The 22260-nt window shown below is 42.9% G+C and overlaps 1 protein-coding gene and 1 long non-coding RNA gene across 2 annotated transcripts; both read right to left on the minus strand.

The window, feature by feature from the left end:
* Nucleotides 1-1603: 1603 nt before the first annotated feature.
* Nucleotides 1604-12135, minus strand: TMBIM4 (transmembrane BAX inhibitor motif containing 4). Its single transcript, XM_028746689.2, has 7 exons — nucleotides 11868-12135; nucleotides 8334-8442; nucleotides 7141-7246; nucleotides 6197-6230; nucleotides 5626-5743; nucleotides 5182-5227; nucleotides 1604-2810 (listed from the first exon to the last, which is right to left on the minus strand). Exons 1-7 carry the CDS (start codon nucleotides 11968-11970, stop codon nucleotides 2604-2606), a joined length of 723 nt encoding a protein of 240 aa, XP_028602522.1. The 5' UTR covers nucleotides 11971-12135; the 3' UTR covers nucleotides 1604-2603.
* Nucleotides 12136-13580: 1445 nt separating this feature from the next.
* On the minus strand, nucleotides 13581-22247 carry LOC144328964 (uncharacterized). The gene is made up of 3 exons (XR_013394347.1): nucleotides 22140-22247; nucleotides 20494-20951; nucleotides 13581-14377 (listed from the first exon to the last, which is right to left on the minus strand). It is a non-coding gene; the product is annotated as an uncharacterized LOC144328964 (long non-coding RNA).
* Nucleotides 22248-22260: the final 13 nt, after the last annotated feature.

Below are 22260 nucleotides of genomic sequence, written 5' to 3' on the forward strand. Positions count from 1 at the left end.
CTCGCTGCTGCCAGTCAGAGTCTTGACAAGCTAGATGAGCCGGATTAGTGGCCTGGCTCGCTGCAAGGCAGCTTCCTATGTGCTTTCAGGCACAGATTTTGAAGGACAGCTGTCAGGACAAAGAACCAGGGAGCAGAGTTATTAGCCCTCCTCTCCGCCAGGTTATTTGATCACCCTTAATTGTCCCTTGAATCGAAAAGGGCAGGTGAGGAGGGCAAGCCACCCAGTGCTGTACTGTTTTTAACACTTGATTGGGAACTGCCCAGAGTGGCTGGGGAAACTCAGCCAGATGGGCGGGGTATAATATATTATTATTATATTATTATTATGAATGGTAAAGGGGAACTTACATGAATTGGAAAAGGGAGCGCTTGGGACACCACTGAGAGGAGGAAGGAAATGTGCCCCCACCCACTGTTGACGCGATCTTTGCATTCCACTGTTTGCTCACATGTGGCAAAATATTGGGACCTTTTTTTTATACACAACTGCCCTTTCCACTTTGATTTCCTAAACTGTCAGTCTGCCTCCTAGGGTTAATATACCATGTTAGACCCCAAGAGAACGAGCTCAGCCAAATCCCTGACTCTTTGCTTATCCTTAGACATGTTTGCTGAAAAGTACATTCACTCAAACGCACAAAATGAGAATGCTGCGTTGATTTTGGTCATGCAAGAGAGTATTGCTTGAGGGAACGGATATAGAGTTTTAGCTTCCTAATCAGTTGTCTTTTCTGTATTTAAAACAAAAGCATCTTTTAAGAGCACTCGTGGTTAATTTTTATACCTTATGACAACTATATTAATATCCCATAGGCTGTGCCACACTGTGGAGATTGGATGGGGCAGGGGTCTCCCTCTGTCCAGCCCAAACTATCTCCACCAGCCTCTGTCCATGGAATGAAGCCAGCATCACTCATCCAGTGCAGAGCTCCCTGTTCTGCCAACAAAAGTGAAGGCTGTGGGCAGAAAAGCTGCCATCACAAAGAGCCTTGCAATACACTGGTACCTCGTGTTAAGAACTTAATTCATTCTGGAGGTCCATTCTTAACCTGAAACTGTTCTTAACCTGAGGTAGCACTTTAGCTAATGGGGCCTCCTGTTGCCGCCGCGCCACCGCCACATGATTTCTGTTCTCATCCTGAGGTAAATTTCTTAACCTGAGGTACTATTTCTGGGTTAGCGGAGTCTGTAACTTGAAGCGTCTGTAACCTGGAGCGTCTGTAACCCAAGGTACCACTGTAGTGCAAATCTGGATTACATCCTCAATGTCTTTTTCACATCAGTGAGCAACACTACCAGGCTCCACACAACCAAGATTGAAAGGGTCGGCATATAGCTTAAAGAACATGGCTGGCAGGCAGTCATTTACTCCTGCACAACTAGTTTTAGAAGCTAAACACGAGCAAGTCTTCTAGGCCCTCAGAATGAGAAGCACTGCCACTCCAATGGTATGAGCTTCTAGGACTACCGGTATGTTAAATTATCAGGCACAACACTGCGTTTCTGCCTGTAATTGCTTGCTTAATCGTCAAGAAACCATTAGTTCGCAATCTTGCACCACCAGGCAAAAAGCAAATAAAGAGGCAAATGACATGCACAGCTAACATTTCATAAAATTTATTTTCATAAATTCTTAATGTTATCCCGAAAGAAGAGCAGATGGAGTATAATTGCCCCTCCTGATCTGCCTGCACTTCACAGTACACAACCAATACAAAACATCATCTGATAAACACTCCACTGCACACAAGTGTCTTACCCCTTATTAACAGTCAATGACAAGCCTTGGAAAAGGGGTCAAAATGTACTTCAAACTTCTCCAGCATTCCAGAAGGATCAACAGAAAACATGAAGCTGTGGTGGTTTTGTGTGATATATATAAACACGCTTTAGAACTTTTTAAAATTTCACAAATCTAAAATAGACCGGATACAAGCCTTCAAAATAGCAGAAACTACCGATAAACAAATAATTTACATCTTTTACTTGTATTAATTATCCACTTTTGGAATAAAGTTCCTTTCATCTCTCAAAATACTGCAGTGTTTGAAAACACAGTATTTAACTAGAAGTATATTAAAACATTTTAGAAAGTGTAGGAGCCAAGTTGTGGGATAATTCCTTCACATCAATATGCTAGTAGGGTAAGCTTTCACATTCCACAGATGACCAGCAACAGAATGTTAGCTTATTTAAAGCTTTGACGTTCAATAGCAAAATTAAGAGACTCCATTTTATGCTATCCAGCCAGTGACAATTGTGAATATCAAAGGACACATCTGTGGCAATTATTGCAGAAAATAGAATTCTAATAGCACAAATGGAGGTTGATGAGCAAGGCTTTCAATCAAAAACGATATGCAAACGGATGGAGTTAAGCCTTTACTGAACAGCCAAGATGACTGCAATATGTAATTAACTGATCTCAGAATAGAATCATAAACACCAGTTCTCTAAAACACCCTTTATACAGGAAACACTGAAACCACAGTGGAATGTAAAAACAAGCTCCAATCTCAGAGCATTCTGCAGATTTCCTAGGTCTTAATAACTTTTTTGATGCTACATCCAAATTATCACAGAAATTTTAACAACTCCCAATTACTTTTTATTAAATGCTTCTAGCAAACGCAGCAGGTGTAGAAACAGATTGATGATGTCCAAATAGAGGTTGATTGAAGCCAATATGTATTCTTCAGGGGAGAGTTTGTGCATTAGCAGATGAGTGTCGTAGATGATAAATCCACAGAACAGAAGTGCTCCTCCAGCAGCTAGTACTACCTCTAATACTTCACTATAGAAAAAAAGCTGTAACCAAAGAACACAGAGAGAGGTTTTGTGCAAATCTCTTTCATAAAAGCACACCAAAAATTAGATATGACCATAATGGAACTATAATTAAAGCTGAATGGTTGTAGTCAATGTAATGCTAAAGAGGTTATTCCATTAGTACAAGCTTTTCTGCTTGCCTTACAGAACAATCTCCCCTCCCCTCTCATGATGTTCTGCAGGTTCTTCTGACCCTCTGAAGCAGGTCTGAAGAGCGGGGTGCAGGAGAAGTGGTGACATTCATGTTGTACTAGCAAGCACCATTGCCCTGATTTCTGCTAGTGCAGTGATTTAGTTGAATATGGCCACTAATATATTTTGCTTGCTTACAGAGAAGCTGTATACAGTAGTATCTTGGTTCTCGAACTTAATTCATTCCAGGAGTCCGTCTGACTCCCAAAACGTTTGAAAACCAAGACCCGGCTTCCAATTGGCTGCAGGAGCTTCCGGCACTCAAGCGGAATCCGTGTCAGACGTCCGGCTTCCGAAAAATGTTCAAAAACTAGAATACTTCCAGATTTTTGGCCTTTGGGAGCCGATTTGCTCAACAACTAAGTCGTTTGCGAACCAAGGTATGACTGTATGCAAAACATACCATTTTCTGGTCGTTCCTGAGTCTTTAGTGCTTTCCATATCTTATCATTTTGTTACGGTTGCCATATTTTGAAGAGCCAAAAAATAAAAAATAAAAAAGAGAAGATGCTATAGCGACTCTCATTTTAAATACCCCTACTATATGTGGGCTATAGAAGCTGTGATACATTGCTGAGGAGGGCAGGAGAAGAGAAGAGGGAAGTCTATGTCTCATCCAGAAGGTATAGCCAGAGAATTTGGCAAATTTTAAAAATCCACCCAGACAGAAATTTTACCCCTGAAAAAAGAGGGTGTGTCATGGAAAAAGAGGTCACACGGCAACCCTAACATTGGCAGACCGTGTCATGTCTTCTTCTATGACTTTCATTATTTGACAGGAGTTAGGAACCTGTGCTTCCAGATGCAGTACAGCAACTCCCATCATCCCCAACTACTGGCCATGCTGGTTGGGGTGGATGGTAGTTGGAGGCCAGCAACACATGGAGGACCACATATTCCTTCCTCCTGCTGCTGTAGAACTGCTCTTTTGAGATGACAAAACTGAATTCGCTTCAGAATAGCCAGATAGGGATCTCTGGTCCCAATCCCTATATAGCTGTTAAGATTGTTGATTGGCTATTGTTGTTGTTGTTGTTGTTGTTGTATCTATTTTCTTGAACACATTGCTATCCTGAAAGGTTTTGGCAAGGGCTGGGCATTTTGCGTCTGCGTTATTCTGAAAAGATGTTTTGAACTGCATTCTTCAAAACATTTGAGTTCTACCATCTGTGTCTCTTACGTTAGTTCTCTAAAAAAAGATCTCCCACACTATAGTCGCAGATCTTGGGATTTTCTCATTAAATGCTTTATTTGGCAATTTATACTGATGCCGTTTTTACTTTTGTCAAGATGAAAACATCTAAGCTCTTTAAATTGTATTAACATGTCCATAGCACAACACACAGACCAAGTGATGTGCACTGGTTTTTCCTACTTTGTATTCAAATCATGGAATTGTAGAACTGGAAGAGACCCCAAAGGATCATCTTTTCCAACCCCCTGCAATGCAGGAATTTGGCCTAGGGCTGTCCCTGGGTGGGCTTGATCCACCAGCCTTCTGATTAACAACCTGATGCGCCTACCCACTGCACCACAGAGGTCTTATGGCGGCTTCAAAAGAAAACAGATTAAAATACTGGAGTAAAACGTTAAGTAATTCTGCTGCAACCCCATGCAAGTTTACTCAGAACTTAGCCCCATTAAGCTCAAGGAGGCTTAATACCCAGTTAAGTGTGTATAGGACTGCATCCTTGATTTATGTTACATGTTACAAAAACATGCCTAGAAGCACACCGCAAATGAGCTGTGGTTTTGTACCTGATCTTGGTGGAATGAGTTTATACTCGGTCAGTTCAGTCATCATTCAAAAATTTAGAAATCGCATTTTTAACTGGGCTTGCAAACCGTGGTTTAAGTATTGTTGAGCTTAAGACAAATCCAATACAGCAGAAGTCCAGTTTTAAAACATATAAACTGTAACCACTGAACTAAGTATATTTTTTAGTTTAAAAACTGTATTAAACTTCCTACGTCACCCATTTCAAGCTGAGGAATAACAATACATGTTACAGTGAACTCCTTTACTACTACAAGGAGCCCCTGAGTCATAAGGACCTCAAATTAGATGGGGGGCACAGCCCTAGCATAAACCTACCCTCCCCCCTTTTAAATTATCCAGTGATGTTTTCAATAACAACAACAAGGTGTGACCTCTTACCCTTAGAAAGCTTGATAGAAGAAGAATCCATAAGCAAGCAAACAGCCTGTGAACACACATTAATAGGTTAGTGACTTTCTTCTTAAACTACGCTTTCATCTTCGTTACATACACGCCTATTATAGAACATACATTTGCATTGTGATACTCGCTATCATTGTTTCAGTCATGACAAGTCACACTGACTCCCCCTCCCCCCGGATTTTACTTTGTGCACACACTTTATCAATTCAGCTGCCCCGTGTTTTTCCAACAGCAATTCTCTACAGAAATGACCACCACTGTATATTAAGTGACACAGTCATTTGTTCACCTCTATGAGTAAGCAAATGTTGCTGTTTTTTGCAGGGTGGTTATAGAAACTCCCCCAATTTTTGCCACTATATCCTCTTATACATGGATGTATATATACTGTGTGTGTTTGTGTATAGGAAAGTAACTTACCCTGCTCCAACTTTGCTGAAATCTCTTTTGGACTGCAAAGTGTACAAAGTGAGAGCAAAAAAGACAGCCGTCGTTAAGATAAAGGCTTGCAGAACAACAGATACTTCATAGAAAGTCACTATGGGGAGAAACAAGGAAAGGTAAATTAAAATCTTTATTGAACATTTGGCATTGTTACCTCAAACTAAATCAATGCAGGCATCGTGCTCACATTAAGAAAAAAAATTATCAGCTCCATTTGACAACAGCTAAGCATACCTATATTCCAGGCAATGAGACACCTACGATTACAGTGCTAATCCCAAGAATAAGCATGCTCATTTCTATAGAATATAATGAAAGAATAATAGGCAGACGTCCATACTTCTAGGGTACAGTCTCTGTTCTTTTAATTATACTTTGCATTTCTCTATCTTTTCTTGTTCATTTTTGGTTGGAAGAGAATGTATAACAGAAGAGACATCAAATCTGACTTCTGTACTGTCAATCACCTTTCAGCAAGCAGTAACAAATCATAAAACAGGGCTTCTTCCTTTCTATTTCTATCTATATGATAAGGGTGGATGCATACCTGTAATAGCAACAGTCAGTGCTTCAAGAAGGGTCTGCGAAAAATAAAATGAAAGAATTATCATCTAAAGCCAACATTAAGGCAGCTCCACTCAGCAATCGCAAGCCAAAGGGCACCCTGTGTACGGCAGCACTCTATCAGACACTGAAGAAATTGGAATGGTCAGCTTGTGCAGCCAGGATCTGCATGCAACAGAGTCATTAGACTGGGCTCTATGCATGTCAGTCGAGTAATATGTTTAGTTCAAGATAAACCTATTTGGATTAAGGAAAAGTGGCATGCCTTTATATACCTTCCACTTCCTAGAGGTCGGACCAACCACCACAGAAGCAGACAGTGCTTTATAAGCAATTGGGCACTGAACACTAGCTGCGTTAAAAGCATTTGTGTGAGCGCACACAGGGTTAAAGTAGGAACAGGGCCGGGCACTGGCGCTGCTCATTGGATTTGGGGGCAATTACTACAAAGGCGTAAAGAAAGTTTTAAAGCATGTTCCATCGAATAGACTTGGAAAACTTGAAGAAGAACCATGTTTTATCAGGGTTTCAAATTATGGGGAGAATATCTAAGTGCATTCAATTGAACATACTTAAAAACCCTCCAGCCTTCATGCTCATTGGACAAAGTTTTGAAGGGGCCCTTTAGGGCAGAATTGGGGGGCACACAAGCGGAGGAGGGGACAGAGAAGTTGCATTGCACAAGGAGAACTCCATTGTTAGATGCAACCCACTGTCTTCCTGAATTCACACTATTGCACTTTTCTGAGCACACAGAGGAAACTGAGTGTACGTCAATTTTCAGAAGGTACAGTGCGTATTTTACAGACCTACTTGCTTTGAAAAGCAATCTTAACAGAAAGGCTACTAGGAGAACAAATTATCTGCAACTTTTTAAAAGGTCTCCACAAAGCAGTAAGGAAGAAAGTAAGCTTTGGAAATACTTACAAAGCCAAAGAGAAGATATAAATTAAGTGGATGCTGATGTCTGTACAAAGTTAATGCCACAATCACAACCAGGGAACCAAGCACGGATACCAGAAGTACAGCTGGGCTGTGAGATTTAACAGAGAACACAGTCAACATTCATTTGCTGGTTTTTTAGCTCCTTTTGTTTTAATGTAAAAAAAAAAAAGTAAGAGTCTATTGGATACATGTCTAAAAAAAATTAATATATCTGCAATGAGGGTCAGACACCTCTCTTCTGGTTGTATGAAATTAAGACATCTATAGTTACAAAGTCACCAATATTTCAAGCGTATGAAACCCTCAAATAAATAGTCATGCTCTTGGTAGCAATTTATTTCTGTATAAATTCTATGACAGATAGTAGATGAGCTTCATTCAGGAACACATCTGAGGGGAAGAAAAATATCACCTCTCTCCGCCTTAGTCCTCCATCTACAATATGGCAACAATAAAGGGTTGTATTAAGGGTGACCAAGGTAATGCAACCTGCTTTGAACAATTTAACACACCTATATAAATGCTGCTTATTATGCTTAGCAGTAGCACAGCTACATCCACCAGTTGTACTGTTGTCATCTTTTATTGACCCTGCTCAAGTGCCTTTAACAAGCATCATTACATACACGAAATACAGAGATCCACCCACCCCTGAGTTACAGCAGACTTATTGGTGTAGTTGTTACATTTTTTAAAAAAAATGGCAGGTTGATGGGAATTATTTTTGGGTCAGGGAGAGGTGTATCGGTGTTGTTTTAATTTTTCTCTTCTAGTTAGTGGATACCAGTATTGTTTTGCTTATTCTTCACATACTGCTAATGTTTTTCTATTTCTATTATGGGATGTAGCTGATGTTTTGTTTTCCCAATATGTTGCATGTAATAGTATTGAGTTATATGACCTCTCCCCCTTTCTATGGTATAATGTATTTATTCAAAAAAAATTCAATGCAAGTGGCTAGGAGACCCTTCGGACTAAGATGTTTAATAATAAATAAATCATTGTTATCTCACAGTAGCAAGCAACATACAGAACAGAACCATGCTTGAGAACCAATGACGCCAGCAAAATTCCCTGAAACCTATTATTACATCAAACAGTATCCTGCCTAAAATTTATTATACATTGAAATGTGGGGGAAATACTGTGCAACTGTATTCATCAAAAGGGTCTACCTTTCATGCACAAATGTCCGAATTGTCTCAGAGTACAGAAAAGCTGCAGAGGTCACCGTAGTCAAGAAAATTTGAACTGAAAGAATGCTGTAGACTTTGCGCAGAAATGCTAAGAGATGGGAAATAAGACAGCATATTAACATAGTTTAATTCTTGCTTTCTTGCTTTACCTCGAATCAGAGGATTAATAAAAAACTAGTGCATCTTTTTAATGAAGCATAGAAACAAAAAGAAAAAATAGTGTAATAGTGAATAAATTGTACTTATTAGAATGAACAAGTGGTTCCTCAAAGGGCAGCAATAGGTTAACACAGTGTTTCCCAACCTTTTTTGGGCAAAGGCACACTTGTTTCATGAAAAAAATCTCGAGGCACACCACCATTACAGCCCCGTGACGTCAGCGCGCAGCGTCACGCCGGGAGGGACGCACGAAAGTGTAAGTTTCAATTTTTTCCCTCCCCCTTGCCTTCCTTCTGTGCCAACTGCCAAAAAGCCAAGAAAAAAGCCAAGACTTTAGGGCAGCAGGTCGACACGGAAGAAGCTCCTACCTAAGGACAGGTGCGACAGCCGTGTCCTCTTCTGCCACACTTGGCAGCCCTGACTCACGGTCGTGACTCCCACCCTGATTTCTCTCCGCAGGTCGAGCGGCACAGGCAGCCCAATGTGTCCAGCCCAGACACAAGCCCCGCTTCCCCACTCTAGATCCTGAATGCGACCAAGTGCTCTGGACTCCCGAGCAGGGTGGGAAAGAGGACTCGCATCTGGTAGCCTCCAGGCTCCTCGCCTGCTCGAGGGATGGCATTGCAGGCAAGCTGCCGGCCGTCGCCATCGCCGCCCCCTCATGCGAGTGGACCTGCCCGGAGTGGTGGGCCGGGGGAGGCTCGCTCTCTGTGGGGATGTGGCCCGCACGCGCGGCCCCGCTTCCTCCTGCCCAGGGCTGAGCTCCTTACCCGCGATCTCGGTCTCGCGCACGCGGATCCCACTTATTCCGAAGCTCGCGCCACTAGCCGAGGCTCTCACACCGTGCCAGGGCGAGGCGGCGCGGCCCACTGACGTCATCGCGGCTCGCCGCCGCCCTCGACTTCCCTGTTCCCTCCCCTCCCTCGGGTCGCCGTGGTTACCGAGGACTGCGAGCTGCTCGGGCGAGCGTGAGGCATTAAGTGGGAGAAGGAAAATTAAAATTAAAACTCGCCTGAAGGCCGCCTCTCCGGATATCTTTCGAATTTTTTAATTTTTCCCGCGGCACACCAGGCAACGTCTCGCGGCACACTAGTGTGCCGCGGAACACCGGTTGGGAAACACTGGGTTAACATCCTGTTTGTTTAGTAGCATTGCCAAAGTTATGCATCAGGGAATACATGAGTAGCCCAAGTAAGCACTGAACTGCGCAAACAAGACAATGGACGGTAAATGAAACCAAATCAAGAGGATATGTTTGCCTGAAATGTTTGTTGCTGGCCAGTGAATTATTACAGCATTCTCCTTCCGCCTTCCATCCATACATTCACAGTGGGCACTCACATTGCCACAGAGCAAATAATACCTGTACAGAGACCATTGCTGGATTTGCAGCTCATTCAAAGATGTAACAATTCCTTGCAGAGTCAACATCATTTTTACTAGTCCTACTCCTGCAATTTTAGCAGCATCTGGAAACACATTTTCTTAAAGTAGATGCAGCTTTCCCCACCCTTTTCACCAAGTGACAACGAAAATAAGTTGTCAGCAGTATGCTGATAACACTCAGTTCTATTTCTCCTTTACATCTGCCGGTGAGGCAATGGAAGTGCTGGACTGGTGTCTTCCCTCAATAATGAACTGGATGAGAGCCAACAAACAGACTCAATCCAGGTAAGGTTGAGGCACTGTTAGTGGGTGGTTCCCTAGACCGGATGGCTAGGAGGTTACCTGCTCTTGACGGGGTGGGTTACATTTCCTCTGAAGGAGCAGGTTCATAGCTTGGGGGGTACTCCTGGATACTTTGCTGTCGCTCAAGGCTCAGGTAGCCTCAGTGGTGTGGAGTGCCTCCCATCAGCTTCAGTTGGTGGCCCAGCTATGCCCTTATCTGGATAAGGATAGCCTAACTACTGTCATCTATACCCTGGTAACCTCAAGGTTAGATTACTGCAGTGTGTTACATGTAGGGCTGCCTCTGAAGATGGTTTGGAAACTTCAGTTAGTGCAGAAGTCAGCAGCCAGGTTGCTCACCGCGGCAAGACGGTTTGAGCATATTAAACTGATCCTGGTCTGACTGCACTGGCTACCAATTAGTTTCCAGGCCCAATTCAAAGTGCTGGTTTTGACCTATAAAGCTTTAAACGACTCAGGACTGCCTCCTTCCATATGAACCTACCCAGACCCAGAGACCATCTTCTGAGGCTCTTCTTCATGTGCCTCCTCCTTGAGAGGTTTGGAAGGTGGCAACATGAGAACAGGCCTTTTCTGCAGTGGCTCCCTGTCTGTGGAATGCTTTCTCCAGGGAGGTTTGCCTGGCGCCTTCATCACACACCTTTAGGTGCCAGGCAAAAACGTTCCTCTTTAACCAGGTCTTTGGTTGACTGCCCTTTTAAAATGGGTGGGTGGGGGGCAGTGGTTATTGGGTTGTTTCTGTTTTTATTTTCATTATACATTTTGTGATTTCAAGTTGTAATTTGATCCTGTGAACCCCAATAATCTGCAATTTGGAGACAGGAGGATGGTTTGTACTTTGCCACATAATTAATAAGGATTACCAGCACACGGGGTGTGCGTGTGAGCGAGAGACAAAAAGACAGACTCAAATAATTTTTCTCTCCAGCCAAGCTGCCTTTTTAACAGGTTTTTTTTTTTAAGTGTCTTTTTATCTTTGCTTCTACCTTAGTGTGTGTGTCGGGGCGATGCTGCCAAAGCCCCGTCTGGAAGCCAGGGTGGTGCAGTGGTTATTATTATTATTTACTGAATTTATATACCACCCTATACGCTGAGGTCTCAGGGCGGTTCACAGAACAAAATCGAAATACAAAACCGCAGGATATATAATCAAAACAACAACCCAATAACACGCCCCGCAAAAAAACCCCACATTTTATAAGGGAATAGGATGTCAATCAAGTCAACCAAAGGCCTGGTTAGAAAAGAACAGGTTTTTTTTGCCTGGCACCTAAAGGTGTATCATGAAGGTTAGTGTCGGACTAAAACCTTGCCTCTCAGCCTCACCCTACCTGGCAGGGTTGTTGCAGGGATTACATGGGGGGGGGGGGGGGAAGGGGCTGAGAAGAACCATGTTGACACCTTGGGAGAAAAGGGTGGGATAGAAAACGAAATTAAAAGCACCGCGGCGATGACGCCTTCTTTTTCTGGTTTCGTCCTGCGCCCTTAAAAGCTGCGACAGGCTCGGCTCCAGGAAGCAAATAGGCCGAATCCTGACCCTTCAAAACCAGAGGGGGGGGCGGGGGACCCGGACTAGTTAGCAGGGCGATGCCTGGAGAGGGAGCGGGGCAGAGACCTGGAGGAGGCAAAGGAGCAGGACACCGCCCCCCTTTTTTCCTTTTTTACCCATGCGGATGTGGACGCTGGCAGAGGCCACATTGGTGCCGTAGTTGAAATCGTCCTCGATGGACGTCCTCGGGTAGGAGGAAGGGCTCTCCGCGGCCATCATCGCGGCGGCGGCTTCGGCTCAGTAGTGGGAAAGCACCAACTGCGCACCAGCACCAACGATCCGCCTCCCCGCTCTCTCCTCAGGCCCTATCCGGGTGACGCAAGCTCGTCGATCGCGGAGCGCGTCGATCGCGCCTTCCAGCGATTCGCTCGGCCTTCCCCCGGTTTAAGGCTCGCCGGCGCTTCTCTCTCCCCTCCCCCCACCCAGCTGCGTAGGAACGTTCGTCCGCGACGTATGGCTGGTGGGCGTGGCTAAGGCTTCGGAATAGCCTTTGTCTTCAGGGATCGTTCAGTTCTTCTCTCCCTCCCTCGAGTTCCAAATCAGCTGCAGGAAGTTGTGGCTGTTCCCAGACCTCGAGCTTACAGAGTAAGACTTTTAAAAAAATAAAATAAAATGATATTCTACAGAGAAGGGCGTTCGAGGCAGCTCAAGACACTCAGGGCTGATTTCCTTCAGAATGGATAGGTTTGATCTTCTTGCAGTCCATGGGACTCTCAAGAGTCTCCTCCAGCACCATAATTCAAAAGCATCAATTCTTCTGCGTTCAGCCTTCTTTATGGTCCAGCTTTCACTTCCATACATCACTACTGGGAAAACCATAGCTTTTACTATACGGACCTTTGTTGGCAAGGTGATGTCTCTGCTTTTAAAGATGCTGTCTAGGTTTGCCATTGCTTTCCTCCCAAGAAGCAGGCATCTTTTAATTTTGTGACTGCTGTCACCATCTGCAGTGATCATGGAGCCCAAGAAAGTAAAATCTCTCAGTGCCTCCATTTCTTCCCCTTCTATTTGCCAGGAGGTGATGGGCCCAGTGGCCATGATCTTCGTTTTTTTGATGTTGAGCTTTAGACCATATTTTGCGACGTCCCTGTTTTCCTGGAAGGGTCTGGAATAGGGGGTCCCTATTTTCATTGGAGAAATGTTGGAGGGTATGGAGTTATCCAACCCCCAAGCCATGTGAAGGCAATCCTGTATAGGAAACTTAAAAAGTTTCATGTTTTATTATGCATTTATATATGTTGGAAGCTACCCAGAGTGGCTAGGGCAACCCAGTAAAGTTGTGTGGGTTATAAATAGTAAAATTGGAATGGGGCGTCACTATTTTCATCAGAGAAATGTTGGAGGGTATGTGGGTTTGAGCCCCCATGTTGGGCAAAGCATTCCTGTACTGCGGGGGTTGGACTAGATGACCGTCCTGGCCCCCTTCCAATTCTACAGTATGATTTTCTAAGACGTGCATGGCGCACTGGGAAATAGATGGGAGTCGTAGCATCTAAATGGGAAAATGGCGCTGACTGTGTTTCCCTACAGAGGAAGGAGGAAAAGAACAGAAGGGGCTTGGTTTTGCTGGCTGCTTTTAGCCACCAGTACAGTTCTCATGGGGCTGCCTTAAAAAAAGAACGTGGAAATTCCAAGTGGAACAAAATGTGGCAGCTTAACTCTTGGTCAGAAGAACAGATGATATCTGTGTTGTAGCAGTTTGCAATAGTTGCCAATGTGTTTCTAAGCCCAATTTACAGTGCTGGTGATGGTCTTTAAAGGACTAAATGACTTGGGACTGAATTGCCAAAAGGTTCATCTGCTCATATCTTAGCACACCCTTAGCATACTGATGAAAATAGGGATTTAATAATAATAATAACAACAACAGGATTTGTCTGGTACCACCATGTCAAGAGTGCCTAATATTACATAGCTATTGGTGCAACTATGGGCTTGTCCACACTAGAGTTTAATGTGCATTCACCTCATCCATGCGACGTCCACCTCAGACTGAAGGTCTTCCACTCTGTGAATTTGGATTTCCCCAATCTGAGGATAATCTGATAATGGTCAGGAAAATATGACTCCAAATTAGTCTACTTGGAAAGTGGGCCTGTTCCCTGTGGGTGAATCAAACTTCTACGGTACTCCCCTTTCCATGCTCCTGACTTCCTCTTAACCATCAGTTCTTTTCCAGAAGCTCCAGAAAGCAGTCATGCATTTTAAAGAATGTTTACACTGTGTTCTGATAGAAGTGCTTCTCTTGAGAATAATGAGGATAGCAGCAAAGACCAGCGACCAACTGAGGCTTGTTAGATACACTCCCACACTTCTCTTTAACAGACATCCAGACAAATGAAGTATTATCACAGTTCAAAGTCACATTCCAGTCAGGGAAAACCACCCAAGGAAGCTGCAAAGTAGGGTTGGTGTGGAGCATGGCCTGGAAAGAGGGAGTGGCTGGAGCGAGTGCTGAGGACCAGACAGAGTAATTTGAAGGGTCGTAATTGGTCCCGGATCTGAGATTCTCCACGTCAGTCTAGAGGGTAGATGTTTCTTATACATGAGTTTGATGCTTGCTTGCTAATTCTCCACCCTGCCTTATTACCGGCCTATTGTTGTTGAGTTTCTTCTAGATAAATCCCTACAGGGGAAAATGCATGTATAGTCAGCATCTTGCAAGATAAGGGCAAATGCATTTATATAGATATATACATTTGACTGTACCATTGAAATTGTGGTATTCTCTTAGCAATCACACACTAAGTAAAAGCATGAAACATCTGATTAAAACAGCTACTTAGCTTCAGACTAAACATTGTTTTTCAGATGAAACAAAAATAAATATGACCACATCAGATATTAATGAACCAGAAATTGTGCTTTAATTCATTGGTGCACTTGCAAAATGACATAAAATCCTCGCTAGTGAATACTTCCACCATATATTTAGAAGTTTTTGTGCTTGAACAGTGCCTTTAAAATATTTTGAAAGCTTTTAGTTGTTATGAACTAGTAATCACATATTTTAACTCTAACATAAAATATGCATTAAAGTATAAATATACTGAAAAACTACTCTGTTTAGAGCAGTAATCAAAACCTGAATGCAAATGTTGTTAAATATAAATCTTAGCAAGTAATTACTCAAGATAACAGGCATAATTTATTCTGCCTCCAATAAGACAGAGGTGTAGACAAAAAAGGCCATAAACAAACTGCATTTAAACAAAAACAACTATGTTCTATTCCTTCATAAGTGTTCCAGAAATCTTGTAGACAACATGACACATGAAGGGTGTTAGCTTAACATTACATTTCACTTTATCTTAATTATCTAGCACCTGCAAATTGTTCAACAGAATATACATTTTGATTATAGTAGTGCACTACATACTAATGATCTAAACAGCAGCCAATTTCCTTCATCCTTCTATTGTTTAGCAGGCCAGTGTGTACTTTTCTGCAAAATGGATGATAATCTTTACCTGTCTTAAACACACCTAAACAGCCATCTCTTGCAAGAGATCATCCCTTGCCATGATGTTTCCCAATATCTGCTTATTATGAATGCATCCTAGACAATGGACACCCTTGCACACACCCTAGTCACTGAACCCCTAAATAAACCCCATGGCAGCAACTATTGGGTGCAAGCCGCTGAAAATGAGGTGTGCTGAAATTACACTGAAATCAATGAAACCTTGAAATATATAGTGTGCTCGTTCAGATCAAAACCCTTCTGTGTTTACTAGGATACTCCCAAGTGTGTAGGATTGCAGCTTTAGTGCCCTTGATTTAGTTGGGACTTAAGCGTGCCTAATTTTCACAAAGTATTGCAGAGCAGTGTCCAATGTATTTCCATGCACTGAGTTTAACAAAACACAAAAGTAAACAATCAAATTATTGCAGGACTCAGCTCCACATTTGGTAAAATAGGTTGAAGTGTATAATGCACAGTAAATCTTAGCCATTAGATTAGAATATAACTGATCATCTTCTTCAATCCAGTCAAGGCATAAGTCATGCAGATTCACACACACACACACACACACATACACACACACACACAATCACTAACAGAAGTGGATTATAATTGGGAGTCATGTACAATATAAATAGTCTTGGAAACATGAGGAGGAGGAAAACCAATGTGTTTGGAATGTGGCTGCGGCTCTGACCATAGGAATATGCTTTGAATCTTCAATCATTGCTTTATGACCCATCAAAACTTCCATTACTGCCTAGCAAAAGGGCACATTAAAATTAGACTACTTTTTTTTAACAAGCATAAAATATTAATGATGCATGAATAAGAAACTATTTCTATTAACTATATGACAATGGGTTCATTTTTAAGCAAATTACCTTGTGCTTTATTTCATTTAAGTAATTGTTGAGTACTTTAACATGAAGCTAAATAAGCTGATAAATGAAAGCCTGTTTTTGTTAAGATTAACAAATGCCTGATAATAGTAGTGGTAGTAAAAAAAGAAGAAAAAGGCTTACTGTGCTTTGATATGAATATCTACCATTTACAGTGGTCTTGCTTATTTGCATTGCATAGCTCAGAGGCAGCGCACTAGGGTGTCTAATTTAACTGAGGGAACAAGCAGTCCTATGGCCAGGAATCCTCTGGTTCTGAGATTCACCTCCCCAGTCTCTGCATCCAAGCTATCCCCATCTCACAAGGGAAGATGGAAAACACAGAAAAAGTGCTGCAGAAGACAGTGGGGGGATTCCTCATTTGACCCTGATCCCTCCTATTCAAGTCCATGGGAGAGGAGTAATTTTTTGCTTGATTGTGGTTCGGTACAGATTGCCCAGGTATTCGTGGCTGTGTCCATGCAATCAAGTGGACAGTTAGCAGGTGTGCTCCTCCCCTGTGCCACCCCTGTTCTGCCCACAAAATACCTTGTTCTTGGTTGCTCTGCAGCTGGGACTTAGTGGAGCCTTCCAAGCAGCAGTGCCTTAGGGACATAGGAGGTTGGATGGTTAGATGGGCTAATGGTTCATCTAGCCCAGGACTCAGCAGTGGCTTTCCAGGGTTTCAGGTAGGGGGCATTCCCACCCCTAGGGATGTTATGGGTTGAACCTGGGCCTATCTGCATGCAAAGCAGATTCCCTCCCACTCAGCTATGATCCTTCCCTGCAGCTTCAAGCCTTCCAGGGCTGTGCAGGTTGGCAACAGACATCTTTTCCCACTCTTGGCTCCATCTCTACTGGCAAGTAGGCACTTCCATCGCTTCCAAGGACCACTCGGCTAATGTATCCAAGGATAGGATTGCACCCTAAGTCTGCTTTTTAAAACGTACGTTAACATGTGAATCGCATTTTGAAACACTAGACAATGTCCATTCACATTCCTCTTTCTGTTCAATCAGGAGCAATTTCACTAGTTTTGAGCCTAGTTCAGCACTGGGCTAGAACAGAAAACGTTGATGGGAGTGCCCTACCTCTACCACATCTCAAGGGAGTTGTGTGTATTGAGCTATTTTGCTTCATCCCCCCCCCCCCCCCAAAGAACTTCCTTTTGGGGAAAGCTTTTGTTATCTAGGCTAGAACCTCAACAAGCACAGTTCTGTATATGAAATAAGGGTACACTGTACACTAAATATCTCATAGAATCATAGAGTTGGAATAGACCACAAGGGCCATCGAGTCCAACCCCCTGCCAAGCAGGAAACACCATCAGAGCACTCCTGACATATGGTTGTCAAGCCTCTGCTTAAAGACCTCCAAAGAAGGAGACTCCACCACACTCCTTGGCAGCAAATCCCACTGTCGAACAGCTCTTACTGTCAGGAAGTTCTTCCTAATGTTTAGGTGGAATCTTTTTTCTTGTAGTTTGGATCCATTGCTCCGTGTCCGCTTCTCTGGAGCAGCAGAAAACAACCTTTCTCCCTCCTCTATATGACATCCTTTTATATATTTGAACATGGCTATCATATCACCCCTTAACCTCCTCTTCTCCAGGCTAAACATGCCCAGCTCCCTTAGCCGTTCCTCATAAGGCATCGTTTCCAGGCCTTTGACCATTTTGGTTGCCCTCCTCTGGACACGTTCCAGTTTGTCAGTGTCCTTCTTGAACTGTGGTGCCCAGAACTGGACACAGTACTCCAGGTGAGGTCTGACCAGAGCAGAATACAGTGGCACTATTACTTCCCTTGATCTAGATGCTATACTCCTATTGATGCAGCCCAGAATTGCATTGGCTTTTTTAGCTGCCGCGTTGCACTGCAATCTCAATCTCAATGCAACACATACTATAACTCAAAATAACATGAGCTTAAAGAATATATACCGTGTGTGTGTGTGTGTGTGTATACACACACACATATATTCAGTCTCAGATGAATCTTGAAGAGAGATATATACAATCTTACAGATTACTATTCAATGTCACTGGGTTCAGGAGTTCAACTGTAATGTACTGAAGACCAGAGCGCTGATTCTCTGTGTTAAACCTTGTAGTTGAGAAACTGTACAAGGAGGACTCTGACACCGAGACATCTGGGAAAAATCTACATAACACTCTATCATATGTAGTTTGTACAAAAATTAAAATAAAAAAATAGGCTATATTGAAGATTGGCTTGAACCCTTGAAATAGTGATGGAAAGAAGTCTACATTAAATGAGTGAAAATGAATGTCAGCCTAGTAACAGAGAGATTCAAATATGGAAAACAGTTTCTTAAAACAAAGGAAGATCCCAGCTGTTCAGCACATTTCACCCCAAATTTCAGTTGTATAGCTAAGCGCATGCTTAACTCTCTGCAATTTTAAATTTTAAAAGAACCGGACTTGCAACGCTTTATCTTGGCTGGATGGCACCCACCGCTGGGAAGCGACATCTTGAAATCCAGCTGTTAAAAGTCCCTTTTTATGAAAGGAAAATGAATAATTTTTGTACATAAAATTCCAGGCTATTCTCCACTTAAAATTATTAGAATGCCAATCAATCAATATAATTGTAACATTTTAGTTGACATTTTTGTCATACCCCTTGAGTGCCCAGTAGAGATGATTAACCAATCCTTCGCCATAATATTAATTTGTTGCAAATGTACAACATGACCTAGTGTTTCAAAATGATTGCTAAACATCTGTGAAAGACTATATTTTTTAACTGAATAAATGATCACAGCTGGAGGGCTGCAGTAATTACCAATGACCTTCATGGAAAGATATTCATGGACCAACTTAATATTCAGATGTCTGCTTAAGTTTCTCACAGTCATTCATATATATATATATATATGCAAATATATATGTGCAAATATCCCCTTCGCTGTCATGCTTACTCCCTTCTTCAGTTATTAAATGAGTTTTTGTTTTATTTATTATATTTATTAATCACTTTTTACAGGAAAAAAATGTCTCAAAGCAACTTACAAGAAGAATGCAAAGATGCCATAAAATAAAATGAGCTAGGAGATGAACACTATAACTAGGTAACAGTAGAACTGGATTGAATTGTATGGAAAGCCAGCCCTGTTGTTTCTGGGAGCTCTGAACTTCTTCCCTGAAGTCCTGTTTTGGCAGCAACACCACAGCAGTAGTAATGAGATATGCAGCTGGGTAGGCAAAGGTGGGCTCAATCCCCAGGTGGGGCTGGGAGATTCCTGGATACAATTCTGGAGAGCTACTGCCCATCAGTACCATATAGACAATACTGAGATAGGTGGACCAAATGGCCTGATAAGGCACCAAATGGTCTGATCTAGTCCCCCAAAAACTGCTGACTAAGGAAAATAGGAAATTGCACCTCTGGGTTATTAATGTTTTAGGAGATATTGTATTGGCTCCCCCAGGCCACTAGGACCTCAAGGACATCCCTTGGGCATTAAAGGTTTCGGATTCAGCATCTATAGGTGATTAGCGCACAAACCTTCAAAGGCATAGAACAAAGCATCTTGTACAGCTAGCGGCAAGATGATTTTGAGTTCTCTGGCCTCTTGAATTATTGGCACGAGGTGGGACTTGATTAAGACTAATAAAGCAACCCAGCAGGCGTTTGGAATAAGGCTGGCACCTTCCGATGGGGAAATAAGAAATCATTTCGGGCACATTTTGTCTTGCGCCTATGAAATTAAGCAAGCATTTTGGAGCGCATGTCTGCTCCTTTCAAACCTATAACATCAATTCCCTGACCTCTAACTTTACAGCTACTAGATTTATCTTCTGTGCCAGCCCCAAAGCTATCATTCTGGGGAGTTATTTTGAGAGGTCTCTGCCATGATGATGAGCTAATATAAGTGTCAAGGGGATGAGACATGTGCACATCTTTACCAGCACATTTGAGATAAAGCAATTCTCCTGGATTTATGAGGTAGGAATATTATTTCCCATAAATTAAAGAATGATTTAATTTAACGTTATTATCTCAAGTTTATGAATGATCATCTCATAAACTAATGAATCACCATTTGACACACTGTCTAGCACTGAATTTGATGTGTTTGGGTGAAATGAAAGCTTAATGTTGACGTTGTGGGACCTGGCTGGTGGTGATCTGTTACTAGATGATCCTTCAAACTCTGCAATTCTATGATTCTTTTCTGACAGGTCCAAAACAGTTGAGATTGTATGAAAATAGTTCCTGCAAAGAAGCAGGCTTTGCTATATTCACCTTTTGATGTTTGCTCAGTGGTGTCTTTGCCCATTTGCAATAGGTATTTTTGCTAGCTTCTTTCCACCTCAGAAAGAACTCATAGTTTTGGATGCTATCCTATTCTCTTGGTAAGTGTAATGCTTACCTTACATTTACATGGAACATGGCTTCCAGTGAAGTTATTTGCCAGCTTCTGCAGCAGCCAGTCAAGTGGAGATGATCAAGCCATCCTTCTTTGCCAAAATAAAGGCAAGAAGGGAGGCAGTCATTAGTTTGCCCATATTGTTGCCCATATTGTTGTTGTTGTTTAGTCGTGTCCGACTCTTCGTGACCCCACAGACCAGAGCACACCAGGCACTCCTGTCTTCCACTGCCTCCCGCAGTTTGGTCAAATTCATATTAGTAGCTTTGAGAACACTGTCCAACCATCTCGTCCTCTGTCGTCCCCTTCTCCTTGTGCCCTCCATCTTTCCCAACATCAGGGTCTTTTCCAGGGAGTCTTCTCTTCTCATGAGGTGGCCAAAGTATTGGAGCCTCAGCTTCAGGATCTGTCCTTCCAGTGAGCACTCAGGGCTGATTTCCTTCAGAATGGATAGGCGAATGCTATTGAAACAGAAAGGAAATCATCTATCAATACTGCCAATGTTTTCACAATGCAATACATGCTTACTCAGAAGCAAGCCCCACTGAGTTCAATGGGACTTACTCATAGGTAAGTGTGTCTGAACATAGTTGGGCTTACTTCTGAGTGAACACAAACAGGATAGCACTCTGCACGTGGTTTTAGTGCAGGGCCAGAGGAACAAATGTAGCTAGAAGGGGAGCAGCAAATGGTGCCCCTCAAAAAGCCAAGGTGGGCCCAGTAACAGTGCAATCATGCGCATGGTTTTCCTGAAATAAGTATTGGTGTCCAGTGATGACTACTATAGTCCTGTCCTTAGTAAATATATTTAGGACTGCAGGATAGATGGAAGTGTGATGCCATGCATGTTTACTCAAGAGGTAAGCTCCCTACATTTAGTGTTAAAAGTTAAAAGTAACTCTGTATAGGGCTGCCGCTTTATTTTTATTTTTTTGCAAGTATGCTCAAGGGAATTTGTAGCAATGTAAAAGCAATGCATAACCATAAACCCAGCATTCATGTCAGGTTGTTTATGGCCAACTCAAGCCGCTTCTGAGTATCTTATTTTACAGACTAGCAGTGCAACCCTTCTCATGCCTGCTCATAAGTCCTATCGAATTCAACGAGGCTTAACGATTGCAGCATTTATTCGTCTTTAAGGTGTCTTTAAGGGACGCGGGTGGCACTGTGAGTTAAACCACAGAGCCTAGGACTTGCCAATCAGAAGGTCGGCGGTTCGAATACCCGCAACGGGGTGAGCTCCCGTGGCTCGGTCCCAGCTCCTGCCAACCTAGCAGTTCAAAAGCACGTCAAAGTGCAAGTAGATAAATAGGTACCGCTCCGTCAGGAAGGTAAATGGCGCACTGCTCTGGTTCGCCAGAAGTGGCTTAGTCATGCTGGCCACATGACCCGGAAGCTGTACACCGGCTCCCTCGGCCAATAAAGCGAGATGAGCGCCGCAACCCTAGAGTCGGTCACGACTGGACCTAATGGTCAGGGGTCCCTTTACCTTTAAGGTGCCACAGGCTGGATACCCAACATTTAAAGCTTTCCCTAAAGAATCCTGGGATCTGTAGTTTAAGCGGGCTAGGAATTACGGCTCTGCGCGGGGGGCGGGGGTGTCGGGACTTTGATATAAAGCTCAAGTCCTTTATAAAAGCGCTTCGAACCTAATGAGGCGGGTTGCTTTTGTTGCAAAAGATTGCTAAGCACAGCCACCGCTCCCAAAACTGAGGCAACTTCCGTGCTTTTCTCACAATAACCGCACTGTTGCTTTGCTAATCTTGATTG

The sequence above is a fragment of the Podarcis muralis genome, chromosome 10, assembly GCF_964188315.1.
Source record: "Podarcis muralis chromosome 10, rPodMur119.hap1.1, whole genome shotgun sequence".
In the NCBI taxonomy this organism is placed as follows: Eukaryota; Metazoa; Chordata; class Lepidosauria; order Squamata; family Lacertidae; genus Podarcis; species Podarcis muralis.

Bases quoted from the DNA above. Each gene is read 5' to 3' on its own strand.
- TMBIM4 (XM_028746689.2), bottom strand. From the start codon at position 11,970: ATGATGGCCGCGGAGAGCCCTTCCTCCTACCCGAGGACGTCCATCGAG. The intron at 5,744-6,196 runs GTATGCATCCAC...TTCTCCCCATAG, and splicing joins ACTGACTGTTGCTATTACAG to TGACTTTCTATGAAGTATCT. The intron at 5,228-5,625 runs GTAAGTTACTTT...GTGTGTTCACAG, and splicing joins TTCAGCAAAGTTGGAGCAGG to GCTGTTTGCTTGCTTATGGA.